Source organism: Ornithorhynchus anatinus, chromosome X5 (genome assembly GCF_004115215.2).
Source record: "Ornithorhynchus anatinus isolate Pmale09 chromosome X5, mOrnAna1.pri.v4, whole genome shotgun sequence".
Taxonomy (NCBI): domain Eukaryota; kingdom Metazoa; phylum Chordata; class Mammalia; order Monotremata; family Ornithorhynchidae; genus Ornithorhynchus; species Ornithorhynchus anatinus.
In genome coordinates this window covers 33352732-33376016 of record NC_041753.1, presented here as the reverse complement: position 1 = coordinate 33376016, position 23285 = coordinate 33352732, and the positions used below count along the sequence as shown (strand labels likewise).

At 45.1% G+C, this 23285-nt stretch overlaps 1 protein-coding gene across 1 annotated transcript; it reads left to right on the top strand.

Moving 5' to 3' along the window:
* The first annotated feature begins 6431 nt into the window (after positions 1 to 6431).
* LOC100083932 (cyclin-dependent kinase 4 inhibitor B-like) lies at positions 6432 to 14931 on the top strand. Its single transcript, XM_029054695.2, has 3 exons — positions 6432 to 6788; positions 11132 to 11446; positions 14564 to 14931. The coding sequence occupies exons 1-3, from the start codon at positions 6645 to 6647 to the stop codon at positions 14606 to 14608; spliced, it is 504 nt and encodes a 167-aa protein (XP_028910528.1). The 5' UTR covers positions 6432 to 6644; the 3' UTR covers positions 14609 to 14931.
* Positions 14932 to 23285: the final 8354 nt, after the last annotated feature.

Genomic DNA, 23285 nt, shown 5'->3' with positions numbered 1-23285 from the left:
TTTGCTAATTAGATTCATTTGAAAGGTGTAGAAAAGGTGTAGAAAAAAATTGTCATGGGTGCCTGAACAGCAGCCACAGCAACTTATTCTTTGAGTATCACTGGTAGAGTGTGTAAAAAAAATTTTGGATACAGAAAGACAACAATGGGTTTCAAGTTGTGCTACATTTTCTAATACAAAGAAAAGTAATACAGACACATTCATACATTTTCTTTTCTAATGAATATGTTATCCTGTTACAGTGTACTCTCCCAAGTGCTTAGTAATAATAATAATAATGTTGGTATTTGTTAAGCACTTATTATGTGCAGAGCACTGTTCTGAGTGCTGTGGTATATACAGGGTAATCAGGTTGTCCCATGTGAGGCTCACAGTTAATCCCCATTTTACAGTTGAGGTAACTGGGCACAGAGAAGTTAAGTGACGTGCCCACCGTCACACATCTGACAAGTGGAGATCAGGGATTCGAACCCATGACCTCTGACTCCCAAGCCCAAGCTCTTTCCACTGAGCCACGCTGCTTCTCTACAGTGCGCTGTGCACAGTAAGTGCTCAATAAATATGATTGACTGATTGACTTAATAGGGAATGGACAGATGTGTGATGTCAATCAGGTAACCTCCAAGATAATCAGGAGGCACATAGAAGAATTCAATCACGGGGTCAAATCGTATCTGCCATATCCGTATCCTTTTAGACTGTAAGCTTGCTGTGGCCAGGGAACGTGTCTACCAACTGTGTTATATTATACTATCCCAAGCATTTAGTACTGTGCTCTACACACAGTAAGTGCTCAATAAATACCATCGATTGATTGATTGCTTAATTGATCTGCCCAGAGCAAACATGACTGTCTCAGAATGACCTCTAGTCAATGCTAAATTACCACAGCAAATACCAACTCCCGCTCAAAAATGGGACTGAAAAAGGATATCCATCTGTGTGCTGGATTTTTTTTTTTTACTTTTTTTTTCAGGACTAGCATTGGTTTGACCTCTTGCAGAAACATCCAATGAGTTCTAACCAGCCAAGGTTAGAACTGAGGTCTCTAATTCCCAATCCATTGGTTTCTGCAAGAGGTCAAACCAATGCTAGTCTCTATCTATGAAATGTCCCTTCTTCCTGTCTTTACAGGCCTATACTCTATGTACACTCCTCTTTCCATTCTGAGGAAGAAAAAAAAGCCTGGAATCTTCCAAAGAACTGAGCATGTGTAAATGAGGAAAATTTGGAGGAATGGACCTGGTGGTATGAGAAGGCAAGAAAAGAAAAGGAGAAGAGGAGAAAGCGGGGAGGTGACTTCAGAATACACAATTCCTAGAAAAATACCCCTGGATGCATTTTACCCTCCCCTAGATGAACCCCCACATCACAGAACTGCCCCGCTCCCTTTCAGAATAACCCTTAATTTTCCTCCCACCCCATAATACAGCTTTCATCCTGGGGCCCTAGTTCACTGAAAGTTGCTGTCCCCTTTTCACTTCAGGCATTCTAGTCCATCCTAAAGTTGTTGTTTCAAACCATGAAGTTCTGGAACAAAGTCAGTCTCCTATAGCACCGAAGCTTTGCTCACCTCAACACAACTACACTGGGTGAGACCCAGGAGGAGAATGAATGATGCTGAAACAGCTGTTTTGTGGTGACCTGAAATTGGGGGAAGGAAAGCAAGGAGGACAGAGGAAACAAATAATAATGATAGCATTTGTTAAGTGCTTACTATGTGCGAAGCACTGTTCTAAGTTAAAGGCTACAGTAAAACAAACCTTCATAGGATACTGCACCCTAGTTGAAAACTGAGAGTCAGTTGTTGCAGAGAGACCAAAATTTAATAATAATAATAATAATGTTGGTATTTGTTAAGCGCTTACTATGTGCCGAGCACTGTTCTAAGCGCTGGGGTAGACATAGGGGAATCAGCTTGTCCCACGTGGGGCTCACAGTCTTAATCCCCATTTTACAGATGAGGGAACTGAGGCATAGAGAAGTTAAGTGACTTGCCCACAGTCACATAGTAAAAAATGGGGCAGTTTTTTTGAGCAAAAGCTTTATGGGGAGGTGAAAGCAAAAACATCTCTGGGCACTGCAAACACAAACGTGACAGCACAATAAGGGACAGCTTTTACGTGTGCACAGTGCATCCAGGACTATGGATCCCAAATTGGCCTTTTCAGTTACGCTTTCACCCATAGGAGAATTTAACCATCAGTGGCACATCCTTCGAGTACGAAAGACAATTATACAAACACATACACGGCAAATCTTCCAAATGAATATTCTTGCTACTCTACTAGATTGACCTCTGCTTTAATAATAATTGTGGTACTTGGTTAGTGCTTACTATGTGCCAAACACTGCGGCAGATACAAGGTAATTGGGTCAAACCCAATTCCTGTCCCACATGGGGCTCACAGTCTTAATCCCCCTTTTACAGATGAGGTAACTGAGGCCCAGAGAAGTGAAGCGACTTGCCCAAGGTCACACAGCAGACAAGCAGCAGAGCAGGGATTAGAACCCAGGTCCTTCTGACACCCAGGACTGTGTGCTTTCCACCAAACCATGCTGCTTCTCTTTCATTCATTCATTCAATAGTATTTATTGAGCGCTTACTATGTGCAGAGCACTGTACTAAGCGCTTGGGATGAACAAGTCGGCAACAGATAGAGACAGTCCCTGCCGTTTGACGGGCTTACAGTCTAATCGGGGGAGACGGACAGACAAGAACAATGGCTGCTTTCCAGTGCCTGGTCAACCTCACCACATATGTTCATGCACACACTCGGGATGCCTATTCTTGGAACCCTAAATATAGGTCACATACTTGGGACCCCACTCAGGAAATTTTGTTTTGGGGGGAAAAAAATCCTTCCTAGTTCTTGGAAACCCACTTGAAACATTCCACTTGTCAGACAGCTCTCATACCTGCCCTTCTCCCCTCCAACCCACCTCCCACTTTGCTGAGCACAGGCCCTCCTTAAGACACTTGCCAATTTAAAACCCAGATACCTCTTCATTCCAGAAAAAACCCTCAATATGTCCCAGAACAAACTCTTCCTCTAGGGCCACTCTTTGTACCCCTCCTTGAGGCAACCTCCAAAATACCTTCCTCCAATCAGTGAATTCTGATCTCAGAATGTCTCCCCTTCATTGTAGAACAGTTAATCCATCCCTACAATACCTTTCTGGACTAAAACGAGTTGGTCAGTCAGTCAATTGCATTTACTGAGCGCTTACTGTGTGCAGAGCAATGTACTAAGTGTTGGGGCGAGTACAATATAACAGTAAAGAGACACATTCCCTGTCCAACATCACGACCAGGACACCCTTTAGAAACCCTACTTGCTGGACTTCCTTCTCAAACACTCTTCTGCCTCTCTTTCTGGTGCTTCATTGGATTTCAATGATCTACTGCTAGTATATTTGTATTAATATTCTCCATTACTTGAGAAGCAGCGTGGCGCAGTGGAAAGAGCACGGGCTTTGGAGTCAGGGCTCATGAGTTTGAATCCCAGCTCTGCCACTTGTCAGTTGTGTGACTGTGGGCAAGTCACTTAACTTCTCTGTGCCTCAGTTACCTCAACTGTAAAATGGGGATTAAGACTGTGAGCCCCACCTGGGACAACCTGATTCCCCTGTGATTACCCCAGCGCTTAGAACAGTGCTCTGCACAGAGTAAGTGCTTAACAAATACCAACATATTTGTATTTATATTCTCCATTACTTTCTCTGGTAACTTTGTAAGGATTTCTCTGTCTTAGAACAGAGAAAAAAAAATTGCAAAATAACACTTGCAATCTGAAACAACCGACCTCAGAATGGGGTCAGGCTGATTGACTTTAATGGGAAAGCTTTTCAAGACATGCTAAGAACATAAAGGAGATCTTGGTAGCAAATAAGACTTTCAGGTAGGAACTGAGTCAAGAGAGGCGAGTGCATTTTGGGATGGGTAGATGCATGGAGATTGTTATTTTGTGGTTCTTATTGTTACACTGTTACACTATTATTATTTTCAGTGTGCTTTAAACTAAATGGTTAAGTCATTTAGAAAAGGGCCATCCTACTGAATTTGATCCATTTCCCAGGTGAATTATTGGAACAAGATCAACTCACATTTAGTTGTTTTTTTTTTAATGTGAGGTATCCATGAAAACACTTGCAAGATTATTTTCAACTCTCCCATGGGCAGGGCCATTCTAAAAGGAAAGGGAGAAGAACAATTCCTAAATGCCTCCTATGGGGTTGCAGGGAGGAGAGCAGGGGGAGTTGTAGAGTTAAATGTCCCTCCGATGCAAGTGATACAGGACCTCAACCAGCCTGATATTAAATCTGTGTCGAGCTGCAATCTGATGGATGCTTGACTGGCTATGAATACTTTTAAAGATTGACCAGTATTCTGCACACAGTAAGTGCTCAATAAATACAATTGATTGAATGATCGACCAGATTTTTTACACCTCCTGAGAGTGTCCACAAAGTGTGAATACAGAGTGTGTGACCACCTCAATGATTCTCTGTGGAATGAAAGGAAATATCATGCATTTTTTATGGCATTTGTTAAGCACTTACTTGTGCCAGGCACTGTTCTAAGCTCTGAGGTAGATGCAAGCTAATCAGGTTGGACTCAGCCCCTGTCCCACTTGGGGCTCACAGTCTTAATCCCCATTTTACAGATGATGTAACTGAGGCACAAAGAAGTTAAGTGACCTGCCTAAATTCACACAGCAGACAAATGGCAGAGCTGGGATTAGAACCCAGGTCCTTCTGACTCCCAGGCCTCTGCTCTTTCCATTAGGCTACTTCTCCATGCTACTTCTCCTATGCATGTCAGTGCATTGACATTGTGCATCTCAATCAATAAATAATATTTATTGAAAAATCAATCATATTTATTGAGCACTTAGTGTGCACAGCGCACTGTGCTAAGCGCTTGGGAGAGTACATTAGAACAATATAAGAGAGTTGGTCGACACATTCCCTGCCCACAACGAGCTTAGAGTCTAGAGGGGGAGACAGACATTAATATAAATAGATAAGTTAGGGATAAGTGCGTAAGTGCTGTGTGGTTGGGGGCGGGAGGGAGAAGGGCAATGACTAAAGGGAGCAAAGCAGGGCGATGCAGAAGGAAGTGGGAGAAGAGGAAATGAGGACTCAGTCAGGGAAGGCCTCTTGAAGGAGACGTGTCTTCAAAAAGGCTTTGAAGGCGGAGAGAGTAATTACATCTCAGTTATGAAGAGGTTTTTAGTAGGAGAGCAGCGAGGTTAGGTAAGAATGCTTACTGTGTGCAGAGCGCTGCACTATGCATTTGGAACATTACAACAGAAATAAAGACAGTAATAACAATAATGATGGCATTTGTTAAGCGCCTACTATGTGTAAAGCACTGTTCTAAGCACCGGGGGAGGTACAAAGTAATCAGGGTGTCCCACGTGGGGCTCACAGACTTCATCCCCATTTTACAGATGAGGTAACTGAGACGCAGAGAAGTTAAGTGACTTACCCAAAGTCACACAGCTGACAAGTGGCAGAAGCGGAATTAGAACCCACGACCTCTGACTCCCAATCCCAGGCTCTTTCCACTAAGCCACAGTGCGCTCTGCTCTTAGATGTGAGCCCCGTGTGGGACAAGGACGGTGTTCAACGTATCAGTGCTTAGCACAATGCTTGACACAGAGCGCTTAATACATTTCATCATTATCATAAGTATTATCAAGGAGTTTCCAGTCTAATGGGGGGAAAGAGCGGAAACAAACACAAAATACATTGCAAATAGGAAAGGAAAAAATGGAAAGAAGGATATGTGTATGAGTACGTGCTTAAATAGTAAAGAAGTGCTCCGAGATACTTACGAACGCATAAATGTGGAGGTGGCGCAAAAGTGCAGAAGTGGTAGTGGGAGGTTATGGCTTGGGAAGAATGATTGCATAAAAGGGATCTGTTACCATCTCATAGCCCCGCCACTATAGCCATAATTTAAGGAGAATAGAGCGAGCTCTTGAATGATCAGAACTGGGAGACGGGGGTGGGGAAGCCATCTCCTATTTAGTCCTGTGGACTGAGGTCCCTCTGGACAATGTAGGCTATTTCCACTGTCACGGTCTGCCCAGAGTTCTCACATTAGCTGTTGTGGGAACTGTAGGAGTGGCCCTTGGCGCCTCGCTCCCTCTGCTCCGACCTCTCCGCGCCTCTGTCCATTACGATTCAGGGATCGTTTATGGGTGGGGAGAAGAATGGAGAGGGAAAGGCAAAAAGGGAGGGAAGGAGCGCTTTAACCATTGACGAGGAGCAGGGGAAATGAAGCTCTTCGTTGTCTGCGCACTCGCAGGACCCGGGGAAGAAGGCATTGCAGGAAAGGGCGGCCCAACGTGGGAGTGGTGTGGGGTGAAGGGGGGGGGGGCGGGGGCGGGGGAGAAGAGGGAAAGGCCGGGGGCGGACATCTGGTAAAAGACCGTTAAAGAGGCGGAGTAGGCGCTCAGAGGGGGCTAGGGGCAAGAAAGGAAGCGAGATTGTGGGGAAGGTGAGGGAGAGAGAGCGCTGGAGAGAGAAAACGTGTCCTATACCGCTGGAGCAGCCGCGCCGCGTGTAGCCAAGCTATCCCCATCCCCGAACCTTCGGTCTACTTACGGAACCCGAGAGCGGGGCAGGCTACGATGCAGTCGACGAAAAATCCGAGTGTTACAGCAGAGAAGCTGGCAGCGGCCGCAGCCAGGGGCCGAGCAAAGGAAGTGAGGGAACTTCTGGAAGCGGGGGCGGACCCCAACGTGAGGAGCCGGTTCGGCCGGAGCCCAATTCAGGTGGCTGGGACACGGGGAAGAGGGCGGAGGCGGAGAGAAGGGGACTGAGTGGAAGGAAAGCGCAGAGAATCCATTTTCGGCGGCTCGCAGAGAGTTGGGTTCCTTTCCCCTTTGGGCTTGGAAGGGGGAAATGGAATTGATTTTTATTCCATTTTTATTCCAGCATGTGCAGAAAATCAAATGTGGAACATACTTTTTAAAAACAAAATGCTCACCTTGAGTGATATAGAGGATGAATCAATGTGTAAACACTGGGGAATTCCGCAGCTGCCCAAAATGGTGGGAGATGGAGGGGAGGTCCCCCTTTTTCTTTGGCGCTAGAAAGATCGAGTTCCTGTTGTCATTCATTCAATCGTATTTATCGAGCGTTTACTGCGTGCAGAGCACTATACTAAGCGCTTGGGAAAATACAATATAATAAACAGTGACATTCCCTGCCCGCAATGAGCACACAGTTTTGAGTGGGGGAGACAGACATCAATACAAATAAATAAAATGACAGATATGTACATAAGTGCTGTGGGGCTGGGAGGGGGGAAGGCCAAGGGAGCAAGTCAGGGTGATGCAGAAGAGAGTGGAAGATGAGGGAATGTGGGGCTTAGTCTGGGAAGGTTTCTTGGAGGAGATGTGCCTTCAATAAGGCTCTGAAGCGGGGAGAGTGGTTGTCGGATTTGAGGAGGGTGGGAGTTGCAGGTCAGAGGCAGGACGTGGGCCAGGGGTCGGCGGTGAGACTAGGCAAGATGGAGGCACAGTGAGAAGTGTGAGGGCTGGGATGTAGAAGGAACGAAGCGAGATGAGGAAGGAGGGGGCAAGGCGATAGCGTGCTTTAAAGTCAATGGCGAGGAGTTTTTGTTTGATACGAAGGTGGATGGGCAACCACTGGAGTTTTTTGAGGAGCGGGGTGACGTGTCCTGAACGTTTTTGTAAAGAAATTATCCGGGTAGCAGAGTGAAGAATGGACTGGAGCAGGAAGAGACAGGAGGCTGGGAGGTCAGCAAGGAGGCTGATGTAGTAATCCAGGCGGGGTGGGATGAGTGGTTATATTAACGTGGTAACAATACGGATGGAGAGTAAAGGGCGGATTTTAGCGATGTTGTGAAGGTGGGACCGACAGGGTTTGGTGACGGACTGGATATGTGGCTTGAAAGGGAGGAGTCAAGGATAACGCCAGGGTTACGGGATTGTGAGACAGGAAGGATGGTGGTGCCATCTACAGTGATAGGAAAGTCAGGGGGAAGAGAGGGTTTCGGTGGGAAGAATAGAAGCTTTGTTTGGGACATGTTAAGTTTGAGGTGATGGGAGGACATTCATGTAGAGATGTCTCGAAGGCAGGAGGAGATGTGAGACTGAAGAGGAGAAAGATCAATCAGAAGTAGAGACGTGCATACCCGTAATTTTCCCGACCAGAGCCGTGGGCACGGCCGGGCAGCCGGCGGGGGCGGGTTGGCCATGGGTACTAACTGAAGTAACTAGTAAGACTTTTAGCAGATAACATACCACTTTGGTACCAAAGGCTTGTTGTAGGCTGGATACGTGGCAGCTAATTCTGTGGTATTGTGCTCTCCCAAGTGCTTAGCTCAGTGCTTCTGCATACAATAAGAGCTCAGTAAATACCATTGATTTATTGATTGATTTGATTGAAAGCCATTAAACTCTTGCTCCCGGCCCCTCTATCTAACTCTGTCTCATTCTGCCTCCCCCTTAATATTCATTCCAACACTGACACCAGTTTAGGAGCAGCCAATGCCACCATTAAATCATCTCGGACTCTAACCAAGAAAATGTATAATTATTCCGGGGGTGACGACCCAATCCATATATGCAGCGTCCTTCTTGGATCCAAGATAAAATGTGAAAGATATCAAACTTTAGAATGATGTTGCTTAGAGAAAAGGATAACTGCGGTAGTATGAGAGAAACGGTGAAAAAATAATTTTTAAAAGGCTCAACGTTTGCTACTCTAAGGAGAGGAAGGAAAAGAGACTTTGAAATCCTGGCCTTAGTCCAGTTGGATCTCGGAGGAGAAATGGACATTTGGCGGGGGGAAGGGGGGGGGGGAAGCAATCGAAAACGAAGATTAAGAAGCTAGAAAAGACTAAGTGCCAAAGTTTGATGAATGTTACTAGCCGTATTACCATGCAAGTATATGCCCTGTTGAGATGTGAGTCTGCTCTTGCCCTTCTTCCCAATTGCAAACATTTGTATATATGTATATAATTTAGCTGCTTGTTGCTTTCCTTTTTAACGTACTGGGGTAAAGGGACTTTGAGAGAAATTTAAAGATGAAAATAAAGAAGGCGTTCGAGAGAACTGTAAAAAAAAATGGTTTCGGTTTGAACTCTCACACGGGTTCGATGGAAATAAGTATTATTCATTCATTCATTCAATCGTATTTATTATTTACAGAGCGTTTAATTAACTAGTCCTTTTTAGGCAAGGTAGTACTGAGTGGGGTTTTTTTTAGTAAAACTCTTTTTTTTAGTCAGTTTATTTTCATACTGTACTTTTAAGCATTTTCTGTGAGCCCAGTTCGAGGAGGAAAACCGAACACATAATGAAATTGTTGTAGAATTGGATTTAGGTTTTAATTTTTTTGGATAAGCCTAAGGGTCATACCTATTTTCCTTCCCCTATTGGATTTCGTCATTGGTTTATTTGGATTTTTCCCTTGCGTTCAACCCTACTATTTGAACTTTTTTTGATAAAAATGTCTGTTATTATTTTTATCATTTTGTAGTTGATATTTAGTCTTTGGCTGATATTTAAACGAATTAAAATATTTTCGGGTTTTTTTAGGAAACTGAAAATACTGGGCTGTAAAATTTAGTTTTGGGTAGTGTTTATCCTTAATTTGTGCATTAAGCTTATGCGTCGTGTGCAAAAGCTACCCTTGCTGAAATTAGCCCTCTGCTGACATTAAAGGCTTGTCTCAAACCTCGAAACAATAGGTCCAAGGACGCAGAAAGCATCCACCCCTCGCCTACACGGCCATTCATCTCCTTGCATGGGTCTTTCTTAAAAATTAAGCGCACGCCAGAGGACATTCTATTCATATCTTAATCTCGTTTTATTATCACAATCCTTTAATTCAATTTAGCTGCCTTATTTTCAAAATTTGGTGTGTCGCTGTTAGAACTTTATCGTCCGATGAGGAAGTCTCCCGTCAGAAATGACGCCTAAATACATGTACGGCAGGAGAGGATGATTGATTGATTGACCGGGACATATATTCGCTTGCAATCACACTCCTCAGGAGGAGTGATTTGAGCACCCTATCCTTTCCCTGATTCCCCGTCCGTCTTAAAATCCGTGGTATTTTAATTTCACTTTAAAACCGATCAATACTGATTCAAAGGGCTCAGCTTTTGTTTTGACACGCTGGAAGGTCACGCCATCCAAGCTTTCCAGAAACACGGCGCTACCGCTCTATCTACCGCACCCCCGGCCTAAAACCGCTTTAGCTTTTTCTTCCCGTTGGATTCCCGGGGCTGTTTAGATTCCCACACGATTGAGAACCTCCCTGAGGTTATGGACACCCCCTTTCAGCTCTAACTCACCTTCCTCTCTTGGCCCCAGGTAGGAGCTTCTTAGAGCGCCACGCCTGCCTGCCTATCCTCTGAGTTGAACTCCCTGCTGTCCTGGCTGGAGGCAGAGCAATGGACAGGATGGCCCTTCGAGGTCCTCGTCAGCTTTAGGATCCCCTGATTCTCTCTCTCTTCGACCTGTCAATTCGGGGTCCCCGGCGGGTCCCCTGCAATTGGATCTAGAGTAGACGGTAAAGAAACTACGAACAGATGCCCTTGACCTGAACGATAAGTAACTCCAGGAACTGAGGAATATTCGGGCTGAAGAGCTTGTTCGGCTTTACTGGACACCATCCACCTTTTAGAGCAGCCTTTCCACCCCAGTTTATCCCTCTCTGTCCCACACCCTTCAAATAGTGAGAGTGGCGGGCACCCGCCGAGCGGACAATGGTCCCTGGGGGTGGGGGGGAAGACGGACACAAACCTCTCTCCAGAGTCACTCCGCTCCCAACTCGGACGCCGCTTTTTCCCTCTGAACATTGAAGCACCAACTACGCTCCATCGCTTTTCCGCTGCCGCCTCCCTCCTCCAAGGCAGGGGCTGCGCTCTTCTCTGGGATTAAGTGGCTAGGACAGACGATGGGTTTGTGGCCAGGGGACTCGGGATTAGAGGTGCAAGATTTGAGGGTTGGGGAAAGACGAGAGTTGTGCTGTTTCCCATCCCCCCGCCACCTGTCCCCTCTCCCCCGGCCTCCCGGTCCAAGGTGGGTCCCCGGTGGTCGCGGCGAGCACTGACGGCCCCCCTGTGCATGTCCCACAGGTGATGCAGATGGGCAGCACGGAGGTGGCGGAGCTGCTGCTGCAGCACGGCGCGGAGCCCAACTGCCCGGACCCCACCACGCTCACCCAGCCCGCTCACGACGCCGCCCGCGAGGGTTTCCTCGACACCCTGGTGCTGCTGCACGAGGCCGGGGCGCGGCTGGACGTCCCGGACGCCTGGGGCCGCCTCCCCGTCGACCTGGCTCTCGAACAAGGGCACCACCACGTCGCCAGATACCTGCGCGCCGCGGCCGGGGGCACTGCCGATCCCGCCCTCAACAAGGGCCCCGCTCTCGGTAGTGGCAAAGAGCCCGAGGTGAGGAGGCGTGCAAACTGGGGGCAAGGATAGCGGCTACCAAGGACAACTCCTCGAGGGCAAGGGATCGTGTCTATTGAGTCTCTTGTCCTCTCCCCAGCGCTTAGTAATCAATCAATTGGTGGGATTTATTGAATGCGCACTGTGTGCAGAGCATTGGGAGCATGGGCCTGGGAGTCAGAAGGTCATGGGTTCTAATTCCGACTCTGCCACGTGTCTGCTGTGGGACCTTGGGGAAGTCACTTTACTTCTCTGGGCCACAGTTACCTCAACTGTAAAATGAGAATTGAGACTCTGAACCCCATGTGGGACAGGGACTGTCCAACCTGATTTGCTTATATCTATCCCAGCGCTTAGTACAGTGCCTGCCACATAGTAAGCGCTTAATGAGAATCATAATTCTTCTTCGTATTCTTCTTATTACTAAACCCTTGGGAGAGTACAATACAATAGAATAGTAGATATGATCCCTGCCCCCAAGAAGCTTACAGTCTAAGCAGGGGAGATAGACGTTACCGGAAGGGGGAGCAAAGGAGCATAAGGCCGCGTACGTCCTGGTCGGGGTAGTAAGTAGTTAAAAACTCTTAGGGGGTACAGACTCAAGTGCTCAGTATAGTGCTCTACCCACAGTAAGAGCTCAATATTGATGGAGGAAACAGGAAGAAAAGGTGTGGTCACAGCTACCATCTTCAAGGAATTTGGGAGGAGAGCAAACTTGAACCCGAAACTGAAAATTGGAATGAGAAATACAAACCAGTATAAATTAACCTGGCGTTTCCGTGTCAGCTCAAGCCCCCGACCAAATTCTCTCCAAATCCACTCGGCCGGTTTCAGAGTCCCTGGGCGTATGCCCCTAGCCCCAGAGCGCAGGGAAAGTCAAAACTAGCTGGGAGTCGCTGCCCAGAGTCCAGAATCTGGGTGGTTCCCCATGAGTCTTCTGCCCCTAAAGATTCCAGAACGTTGCCTCGGACATTGCTACGGGCTGGCGATCCGTCTTTCCTCCAGCTGATTTTGTGGTCCGCAGAGGGATTCGGATGGTTACTGATCGTCTTAGTTTGGTCCATGCAAGAAGGGGTTAGTTAACCCTACCTTTCTCTCCCCTTCCAGCAGAGGCATTAGGAGATCATGATATCATCGATACCTAAATATAAAACATTTCAAAGAGCGTCAGACGCCTTTTTAAAAAAACAGCGATCAGTCGATGAGTGGTATTTATTGGGCGCTTCCTATATGCGGAGCACTCCATTAAACCCTTGGGAACGTACTGTTCAGTGGGTAGACCCTATCCCTGCCCACAAGGGATCTTACTATCTAATGGGACAGTCAATAAAATAAATCATAGATAGGGAAGACAACAGAATATAAGGATATTTGCATAAGTACCAGGGGGTGGGGAGGGGGTGAGTAGCAAAGCGCTTAGGGAGTGTCAACGCAAATGCAGAGGCGAGGCAGAAGTGAGGGAGAATAGGGTGGGCATTTGGTCGATTAGTCAGGGAAGGCTAAATACTGAGTTGATTTTCTGCTGAGGCGAAACATAACAATAAACCCGGGGTTCCCAAGATTCAGAATGTGTATAAATTCAGATAATTGGAGTTGTGAGGGATAGAGGTGTTTGAAAAGAAAATGTAGTGGCTGATTCCATCCATTTACCATGCTTTCTCCCTGAATTAACATTTCCTTCCAAATATGAGAAGATGGTGCTCAATAATTATATGGAGAGAGAGAGAGAGAGAGTAATAAACACCTAGTTTTATTGTCTGAGTTAAGGCCTATACAGAACTTCACACAGTTTTTTGGTGTTTTTTTTTTTCAGTGCTATGTTTCAGGTAGGAGAGGAGACCTTCCGGCAATGTTAAAAGAGGGTTTTTAAAATTATATTGTGGTGGTGGTTTTTTTTTTTGTTTTTTTTTTCTTTTCAGGATTCTTTTTCATCCAGGACTATAGAAAGTCACTGAAAGGGATTTAGGAAGTATCTGTGGTGCCACCTTTTAGATGATGCTTTTAGATGAAGTGAAAGTGGATATTTTAATTAAGGGGGATTTTTGAATATCTTAAAAAGCTAAAGAATATTTATCTTTTGAAGATTTTTTAAAGGTTTTTAAAAGATGTGCATGACGGATCTGTGTAGTGACCGGCATTTGCCATTCTCTGGATTCCTTTTCTTTTTTTTGTATCTGCACAGATGGTTGTATTTCCCACCATGGGCCTGCCAACGGACAACGAGAGTCCTAGCAGAGCTGGAGGCGGGGTGGTATTAGTAGAAGTGGTATTCATTAAGAACTTACTGTGTAAGGGCTGGGAGAGTTTACACAGTTGGAAATTAGATGGGGTCTCTGCCCCTCGCGGAGATCACAAACTTTAGAATGCCCCTCCATGATTGGAGCATTTAGCTTTCCAAATCACTTGTTACATCACATCACTACTGTACTGAGCCCTTGTTTTGTGCTGAGCACTGTACGAAGCGCTGAGATAAATTCAAGATAAGCCATCAATGGGTGCAGTCCAGTCCGAGGCCACCGTTGATGAAACTGGTGGCCAGTTACGCCACTTTCAGGCTCGAAACGACTGGAAATTGTGACTTGGTTCGGAGTTTCCCTCCTAAAGTGTCAGTGAGTGATTTTCTTTAACACCACATTGGTTATAATAATAATTAGGGTGCTTGTTAAGCGCTTACCATGTGCCAAGCACTGTTCTAAGCGCTGGGGTGGATACAAGGTGATCAGGTTGTACACAGACCCTGTCCCACATGAGGCTCACGGTCTCAATCCCCATTTTACAGATGAGGTAATCGAGGCCCAGTGAAGTGACTTGCCCAAGGTCACACAGCAGACAAGTGGCAGAGTCGGGATTCGAACCCATGACCTCTGACTCCGAAGCCCATGCTCTTGCCACTACACCATGGTTAAGAATGTATACAATGGAGTACGGTTCCTCCTGCCTCCTCCTCTCTTCCATCTCGGGCCTTTCTCCTCCGCCCACTCCCGAAAATGAAATCAGGTGACTCGAGATGGGGAAAATCTTTCCGTTGGAGATCGAGGGCGTTTAACTTTTATGGCTTCTCGAATCCTTTTGTCATGTAACTCTCTCCTCTTCTCTACTCTCTGCTATTCATCCCAGGGAGCGCTATCCTTCTTGGAAACCCGACTCTTTCAGAGAAAATGAAAGATTCCGGAAGCGATGCTTCAGCAAGAACTGCGTGCTTCCACCAGCTCCAAGCCGCGCACTGAATAGCCCACGGCCTCGCTTTGCTGGTTGGAACCCCGCTGCAATTGGCGTGCTTCGAGCAGCTTGCCCAGCTACATTGTTTAGATTGAATTTTGATTTGCGGGGCGTGAGCTATGATTACATGTAATAGTCTATTACATTTGCTCGAATTGGACATGTCATTCCCCGAAGACAAGACGTTACGCTACTGCTTCCGCTCAATTTAAGATATTATATAACCCAATAAAATGAAAAGGACTCCTGTGTCCTTTTATTTCAAAGCTGCGCTGAGTTTTCATGTAAAAGACAATGGGCATTGGTCTCCTCTTTATGATCACAGTATTATTATCATTATGCTTCTAATTCTAGGACCACTCTGGCCACAACAAAACATAACCGACTGTCTCTTGTTGAGATTTAAAAAAAAAAATCTTAGTTGTGTGACAAGCATGGTGACGCCATCTTCTGCTGGGATGGTAGTGTACAATGAATTCTCGGTTCCTTAAAGTTTCCACGGGGCCTTAGTAGGCATGGTTCATTTATTCATTCATTCATTCAATTGTATTGATTGAGCACTTACTCTGTGCAAAGCACTGTACCGAGTGCTTGGGAGAGTACAGTATAACAACAAACAGACGCATTCCTGCCCATGACAAACTGACAGTCTAGAGGAGGAGACAGACATGAATTTAAGTAAATAAATGATAGTCAAACTTCTCAAGAGATTCGGATGAATTGTACATTCATATCACAACTGGGGTTACTGGCTAGTTTGCTGGCCAGATAGCATACCTGTGCCCATGCATGTTGTGGAGGCTATTTCCCAACATATTCTTGGATTTATGCATGTTTATAGTGTGACTCCATTTGCTAGTTAATGATAATAATAGTATTTATTGAGTTTCTTACTATGTGCCAAGCACCATGCTAAGCATTCAAGATAATCAGATACAGTTCCTGTCTTATATGAGGTTCACGGTTAAAGAGAGAGGAACAACAGACATGCTATCCCCATTTGGCAGATGAGGAAACTGAGGAACAGAGAATTAAAGTGATTTGCCCAGGCAAGTAGCAGAACTGTGACTAGGACTCCAGTCTCCTGGCTCCCAGACCCATACTCTTTCTACTAGCACAATTAAGGAATGTTGTTTTTATCCACAACCACCAAGGCAGCAGAATCTTCAATTAGCATGCTTTATTAATATTGAGTCTGTTTCTGTCCTTTGGGTTGGGTATAATGAGTTGCTATACCATTTAAGTGACAACGGGGAGATTAGATTTCCCTTTTTCTCTTCTTCTCCTCTCTCCTCAGAAGGGTGACAAAATCCCAGAAACATATCATTGAGTCTGAAGGGACAGGCCATAACCAAAAGATGTCATTCTATCCTAGGTGGGGCAGACTATCGCAGAGAAGTGAAAGAGAGTAGGGGAGAAAACCTGGGCAGCTAGGAGGTCTCTCTCTCCCCATCACTACTTCCTCTTATCCCCTCCATTCTTTCTCTGACTTCCCTCATCTCCTCCTTTCCTACCTTCTGGTTCCACCAACTTTCAAAATGTTGTTTTTTTCCTATCCCCCAACCACTAATATTTATTGAGTGCCTACTGTTAAGAATTTACTATGTGTCAAGCACTGTTCTAAGAGCTGAGGTAGATTCAAGTTAATCAGGTCTGACACAGTCCCTTAGTCCCACACAGGGCTCAAAGTCTAAGAAGGAGGGAAAGCAGGTATTGAATTTTCCTTTTACAGAGGAAGGAACTGAGGCACAAAGAAGTCAAGAGGCTTGCTCAAGGATGGGCAAGTACACAGTAAGCACACAGTAAGCACTCAAGAAATACAATTGACTGACTATAGCTTACCTTGCGATGACTTCCATTTTCCTTTTAGTGTGATACATTTCTAGTCTCTTTATTAGTCACGTTATTATTACTATGATTATCGGTCAAAATTTGTTCCATTTAAAGATGACACAAATGGTAAGGAGTTTCTATTTGGTGTGGAGGAGGATGGGCAGTCATTGGAAGTTCTTGAGTTGTGGGGACACATGAACTGAACGTTTTTTAAGAAAAATGATCCTTGCAGCAGAGTGAAGTATGGACTGGAGTGAGGAGATGCAGGAGGCAGGGAGAGTTGGGAGGACAAGGAAAGGTATATTCTATTGTCAGGAGAACATGCATTTGTGGGTTATTTTCAGGAACGGTGATGAGCCAAATTCATTCTCCTGACCAGACCCCCTATAACTAACAGCACGTATTATGAGAGGGTTATATGGGGTAAGGATGCAGTCTGTGGCTGTGGAAAAAAATGTCTTTGTGCACTTTCCACAGCATCAGACCCTGCTGTGCCTTCATCCCATTTATATGGAGTTGTTGAGTGAGATACTTGCAGTAAGGTCTTCATTGAGGAAAAGAGATGACATTGGCATTATCCTTGACTCATCTCTCTCATTCAATCCACAGCATGGCTCATTGGAAAGAGCTTGGGCTTGGGAGTCAGAGGTGGTGGGTTCTAATCCCGGCTCTGCCACTTGCCAGACTGTGTGACTTTGGGCAAGTCACTTAACTTCTCTGGGCCTCAGTTACCTCATCTGTAAATGGGGATTAAAACTGTGAGCCCCACGTGGGACAACCTGATCACCTTGTATCCCCCAGCGCTTAGAACAGTGCTTTGCACATAGTAAGCACTTAACAAATACCACCATTTATTATTTTTATTTTATTTTTATATTAAATCTGTCACCAGATCTTGTCAGTTCAAACTTCACATCATTAAAATCCACTCTTTCCTCTCCAGCCCAACAACTGCTACCATGTTAAGCCAAGCACCTATCTTAACCCACCTTGATTACTGTATCAGCTTCCTTGCTGACCTCTCTGCCTTCTATATCTGCCTATTGCAGCCCATACTTCACTCTGCTGCCCAAATCATTTTTCTACAAAAACCTTCAGTCCGTGTTTCCCTACTCAAGAACCTCACAGCCAGTGGTTGCCTATCCACCTACACATCAAACAGAAACTCCTTACCATTAGCTTAAAAGCACTCAATCACCTTGCCCCCTTCTATATTACCTTGTTTATTTCCTACTACAACCCAGACCATGGCAACCTACTCACTGTACCGCGATCTCATATATTGTACCTCAATCTCTTCTTTCTTGCCACTGAACCCTCACCCTCATCCTCCCTCTGTCCTGGAACTCTGTTTCCCTCCACATATGGGAGTCCACCACTCTCCCCACCTTCAAAGCCCTCCTAAAATCACATCTCCTCCAAGAGGCCTTTCCCTACCAAACACTCATTTCCCTTACTCCTCTCCTTTCTGTGCCACCTTTGCATTTGTATCTGTACCCTTTAAGCACTTGACATTCACCCTGACCTCAGCCCTACATTTATATATGTATCCTTAGTTTACTTATATAATAATATTAATAATTGTGGCATTTGTTAAGCACTTACTACATGCCAGGCACTGTACTAAGTGCCCTTTTGGTCACAAGCAAATCGGGTTGGACACAGGTCCTGTCCCACATGGGGCTCACATTCTTAATCCCCACTTTACAGATGAAGTAACTGAGGTACAGAGAAGTTAAGTGACTTGCCCAAGGTCACACAGCAGACGAGTTGGGGAGTCAGAATTAGAATCCAGTTCCTTAAATGTCTCCCCTTCCAGACTGTAAGCTCCTTGTGGGTAGGGAACATCTACCAACTCTGTTGCATTGTACTCTCCAAAGCACTTAATAAAGTGCTCTACACACAGTAAGTCCTCAAAAATATCACTGATTAATTGACTGTTTGTGGTTGTAGAATGAAATTTATCTACAAGCTCTATGCTGAGACAGACCTCTGTGCCCTCATCTGGTTTATGCACCGATGTTGGGTGAGACACTTGTACCAAGCATTGTAGTCAGAAAGGGTATGCTATGGAAGTTACAGTTGTAGATAGTGAAGGAGAAGGAAGGAAAAAATAGAGTATCTTGGGTCTAGACCTACACCTCATTCTCACATTCTTCTCTCCAGTATGAATCCAAAGACAAATCCATTTTCTGCATCATACTTGCTGGGAGGCTGGTGAGAGGGGAATAACACTTTCTCAGACTCCTCCTTTTTCTGGATCAGGCTGGAATGGAAGAACATGGAGGCTGAAGAAATACTGAGCATAGCTAGGTGGGGGTCACCGTGAATCCTCACTCACAATTACCTCACTCACAGAGAAGCAGCCTGGCCTAATTGAAAGAGCACAGGCTTGGGAGTCAGAGCACCTGAATTCTAATCCCGGCTCTGCTGCTTGTCTGCTGTGTGACCTGGGACAAGTCACTTAACTTCTCAGTTTCCCCATCTGTAAAATGGGGATTAAATACCTGTTCTCCCTCCCCTTAGATTGTGAGCCCCTTGTGGGACAGGGACTTTGTCCAACCTGATTATCTTTTGTCTATCCCAGAGCTTAGTACAATGCTAGGCATGTGGCTAGCACTTAACAATTATTATTATTGTTATTAATAATAATTGTCCTGTGAGCAGGGAGGGGGACAAGCAGCACACATATTTTGAATGAGGAAGAAATGGTTCAAACACAATTTCCTACCTGTTTGTTTTCTCTACTGAGGCTTTTGAGGGGGAAAGGAAAGTGGAGGAGAAAGAAAGAGCTTGATTTTCTGCCGGTGGTAGGAGTCACTCATCAACAGTCACCAAATCTAGAAAAGAAGCTTCCTCAAAAGGAATTCAGAAACTCAAAAGAGGCTCTTGAGGAAAAAAATCTACAGAGCCAGAGTTTAGTTTTCCTGGAGATTTTCCACTCTGTGGCCAAGAAGTAAGAAGGGTATAACTGTGGGCACCAGGAAGTGACCTGATCATGCAAACATTCGGTCTCCCTGGGGATCAAGAGGCAACCCTTCTTCAGAATCACCAGTAATTTTTCTCTGAATAGGTCTCATTGCCAGGGAGAACAATTCAACATTCAAACTTGGCTGACTATTCCAAGGCAGATTCATTCTGAATCAGGTCTGGGCCAGTCTCTAATATTATGCTGACAATAACAATGGCATTTATTAAGCACTTCTATATTAAGCAATGGGGTAGATACAAGGTTATCAGATCAAACACAGTCCTTTCCCTCTTGGGGCTCATATTCTGTCTCATCCACATTTTACAGTTGGGGAAACTGAGGTCCAGAGAGGTTAAGTGACTTGCTCCAGGTCACACAGTAGGCCAGTGGCAGAGCTGGGACTAAAACCTGGGTCTCCTGACTCCCAGTCCTGTGCTGTATTCCACTGGATCATGCTAATCGACCAGCTTCACACAGCTCTGGTCATGTCAATCACTCCTAGAGCATCCAGTTCTCCTAGAACACTAGGTTTGCATTCTTGCAAAACTTTGCATTAAGGAAAACTCCTGGTGGCAGACTCACTGGGTTCAACACCTGCACAAGTGCATGTGAGTAATCTGCTTCTTCTGCCCCCACAGCACTTTCTATGCAAATCAGCTTGTGTGGCCAGAAAAAGATTTCCTGATTTACTAAAAATGTTCTAGCTAAGAGGCATGGTATAAAACATGGCAGAAATCAGTGTTCTCACAGATTGGGACAGATTTTCTGATTTTTTAAATTTAATTTAATTTTTCTGGTCATAAAATCCAGTTGAGTAACAGGAGAATATATTTCCTTTAAGTAGGTGCAATCCCCAGGACTCACAGCTATGACTTATGCGGAGCTGGTAACGCATGTGGATTTTCCTGAAAGAAGGTGATATTTTTACATACCTAAGACAGAAAGAAATGCCATTATTGAGAGTCAGATCAATGAACCAACCAGCTCAGTGTTCTGTATCTAACAGGAACGACCAGAGGAAATGTGAGCAACCCCCTATATTCAGTCAGCTCTGACTTAGGCTACCTACCCAAAACTAACTGCTTAGGCAAAGAAGCTGAAGGTCTAGAGGTCAATATAGAGTTAAATCCTCTGTAAACCTGGGAGACCTGCCACATGTGCCACATCTGACTTTTAAAGCAGTTCCATCAACGCCATCTACATGCAATATCAAATGACAAGGCAGGATCACAAGCACAGTCCATTAGTATGAAAGCAATAGTTTTATTTTTATGGTATTTGTTAAGCACTTACTATGTTTTGACGCTGTCCTTAGTGTTAATTAGGTCCGACACAGTCCCTTGTCCCACATGGGGATAAGTCTAAATAGGAGGGAGAACAGGTATTTAATACCCATTTTACAGTTGAGGAAACTGAGGTACAGAGAAGTTAAAGTGACTTGTGGAAGGTCACACAGGAAGCAGTTGGCAGAGTAGGAATTATAACCCAGGTCCTCTGACTCCAAGGCCCATGCTCTTTCCACTAGGCTATGCTGCTTCTCAATACTTGTCATAAAATTCAAAGACATAACTCCATCACAACTCCCTTAGGTAGGGCATGTCATGAGAATGGATGACAGCAGTGTAATTGTAAGCTCACTGTGGGCAGGAAACGTGTTTACCAATTCTGTTACCTTGCACTCTCCTAAGCGTTTAGTACAGTGCTGAGCACACTAAGTGCTCAATAAATACCATTGATTGATTGATAACAAAATTAGCAGGGGTTGACATGGGGAAACTATAAGCACAAACACACACAAAAATAATCCTCTTTAAAGATGTGATAAAACAACCTCAAATGATGTGGGAATCTATGGGTAGATGGAAGACAGTAGCAGAAGACAGATCAGTCTGGCATGGAGCAATCAGAAATAGGGAGATTTTTGTAATAGTAATAGTGCTTATTATGTGCAAGAAACTGTATTAGTCACTGAGAAAGAATGGAGATTTTAAGAAAATTATGATACCAAAGTGTCAAGCCCTATAGGAAACAGTTGCAAAAGTACAGCAAAGAGCTTTTGTGTATGTGTGTATTTGTGTGTGTGTGTGTGTGTGTGTGTATGTTTCTGATGTGGAAAGGATTGTTGGTCATGCATTGGTCTTATCAGCCTCACTTGCACATAATAAAAATTTCTTAGTAGGTAGCATCTTTTTCAAAACTGAAAGATAATGAGCACACCCATACATATTTACATCTATGCTAGCCTTGGGCTGGACCAGGTCAGGTGATGGCAAGGCAGGCCAGTCTCTGACCAGGGTGAAATAGCCATCCTTCCCTCCACCCTGCACTCTGCCCTTTGAGGGAATATAGGTCCTATAAAGTCAGGCAACTCCAGTGCTTCTGCATCTGCATCATAATGAGCTGGCCACCTGCAGAAGCCCCTGTGGGCTCCACGAAACTCCACTTGCAGTCCCAGCCCCTATACGTTCCCATCCCAAAATGGAAGTCAGGTTAGATGCTGTTGGCTTGAGCAAATGTTGGGCTGTGAAAGAGATCCATGCCCTGGGTCTCAGTCTGGGTTAGGCCTGCCAGGACCTCAGATCTTTGACCAATGCAAGATTCTATTAGGTAAGGCACAAAAAGAGTCTTCCCTCTTCTTTCCAAGTATCCAGGTGTCTGTAGTGCGAAGTAGAGTCCTCTTTTGGGTGAGTTTAGAACAAAGAAGCTGGAATATATGCTTTAAAGACAAAAAAGAAAGAATCAGAATTCTCCTTTTTATGGCATTTGTTAAGCACTTTATCATGTGCCAGACTCTGTACTAAGCACTAGGGTAGATACAAGCTAATCAAGTTGTCAGTCAGTCAGTGAATCATATTTATTGAGTGCTTACTCTGTGTAGAGCACTGTAATAATAATGTTGGTATTTGTTAAGCACTTACTATGTGCAGAGCACTGTTCTAAGTGCTGAGGTAGACACAGGGGAATCAGGTTGTCCCACGTGGGGCTCACAGTCTTAACCCCCATTTTACAGATGAGGTAACTGAGGCACAGAGAAGGTAAGTGACTTGCCCACAGTCACACAGCTGACAAGTGGCAGAGCTGTACTAGCCACTGGGGAGAGGACAATATAACAGACACATTCCCTGCCTATAGCAAGCTTGCAGTCTAGAGGGGGAGACAGTCATTAATATACATGAATAAATTACAGATAAGCCCAGAAGTGCTGTGGGACTGGGAAGGGGGACGAATAAAGGGAGCAAGACAGGGTGATGCAGAAGGGAGAGGGAGAAGAGGAAAGGAGGGCTTAGTCAGGGAAGGCCTCTTGGAGTAGATGTGCCTTCAGTAAGACTTTGAAGTGGGGGAGAGTAATTGTATGTTGGATATAAGAAAGGAGGGCCTTCCAGGCCCGAGGCAGGACATGGGTGAGGGGTCAGTGGCGAGATAGACGAGATCAAGGCACAGTGAGAAGGTTAGTATTAGAGAAGCGATGTGTGCAGGCTGGGTTGTAGTAGGAGAGTAGCGAGGTGAGGTAGAAGGGGGCAAGGTGATTGAGTGCTTTAAAGCCAATGGTGACGAGTTCCTGTTTGATGAGGAAGTGGATGGGCAACCACTGGAGGTTCTTGAGTAGTGGGAAAACATGGTCTGAACATTTTTGTAGAAAAATAAATAACCCAAGCAACAGAATGACATATGGACTGGAGTAGGGAGAGACAGGAGACTGATGAGGTAGTTGCTCAGAAGTGACTTCCCTGAGGTCTAGTTTATCTTCTAGGCTGTAAGCTCATTATGGGTGGGCTACCATATAATTCTGTTGTACTCTCCTAAACTCTTAGTACA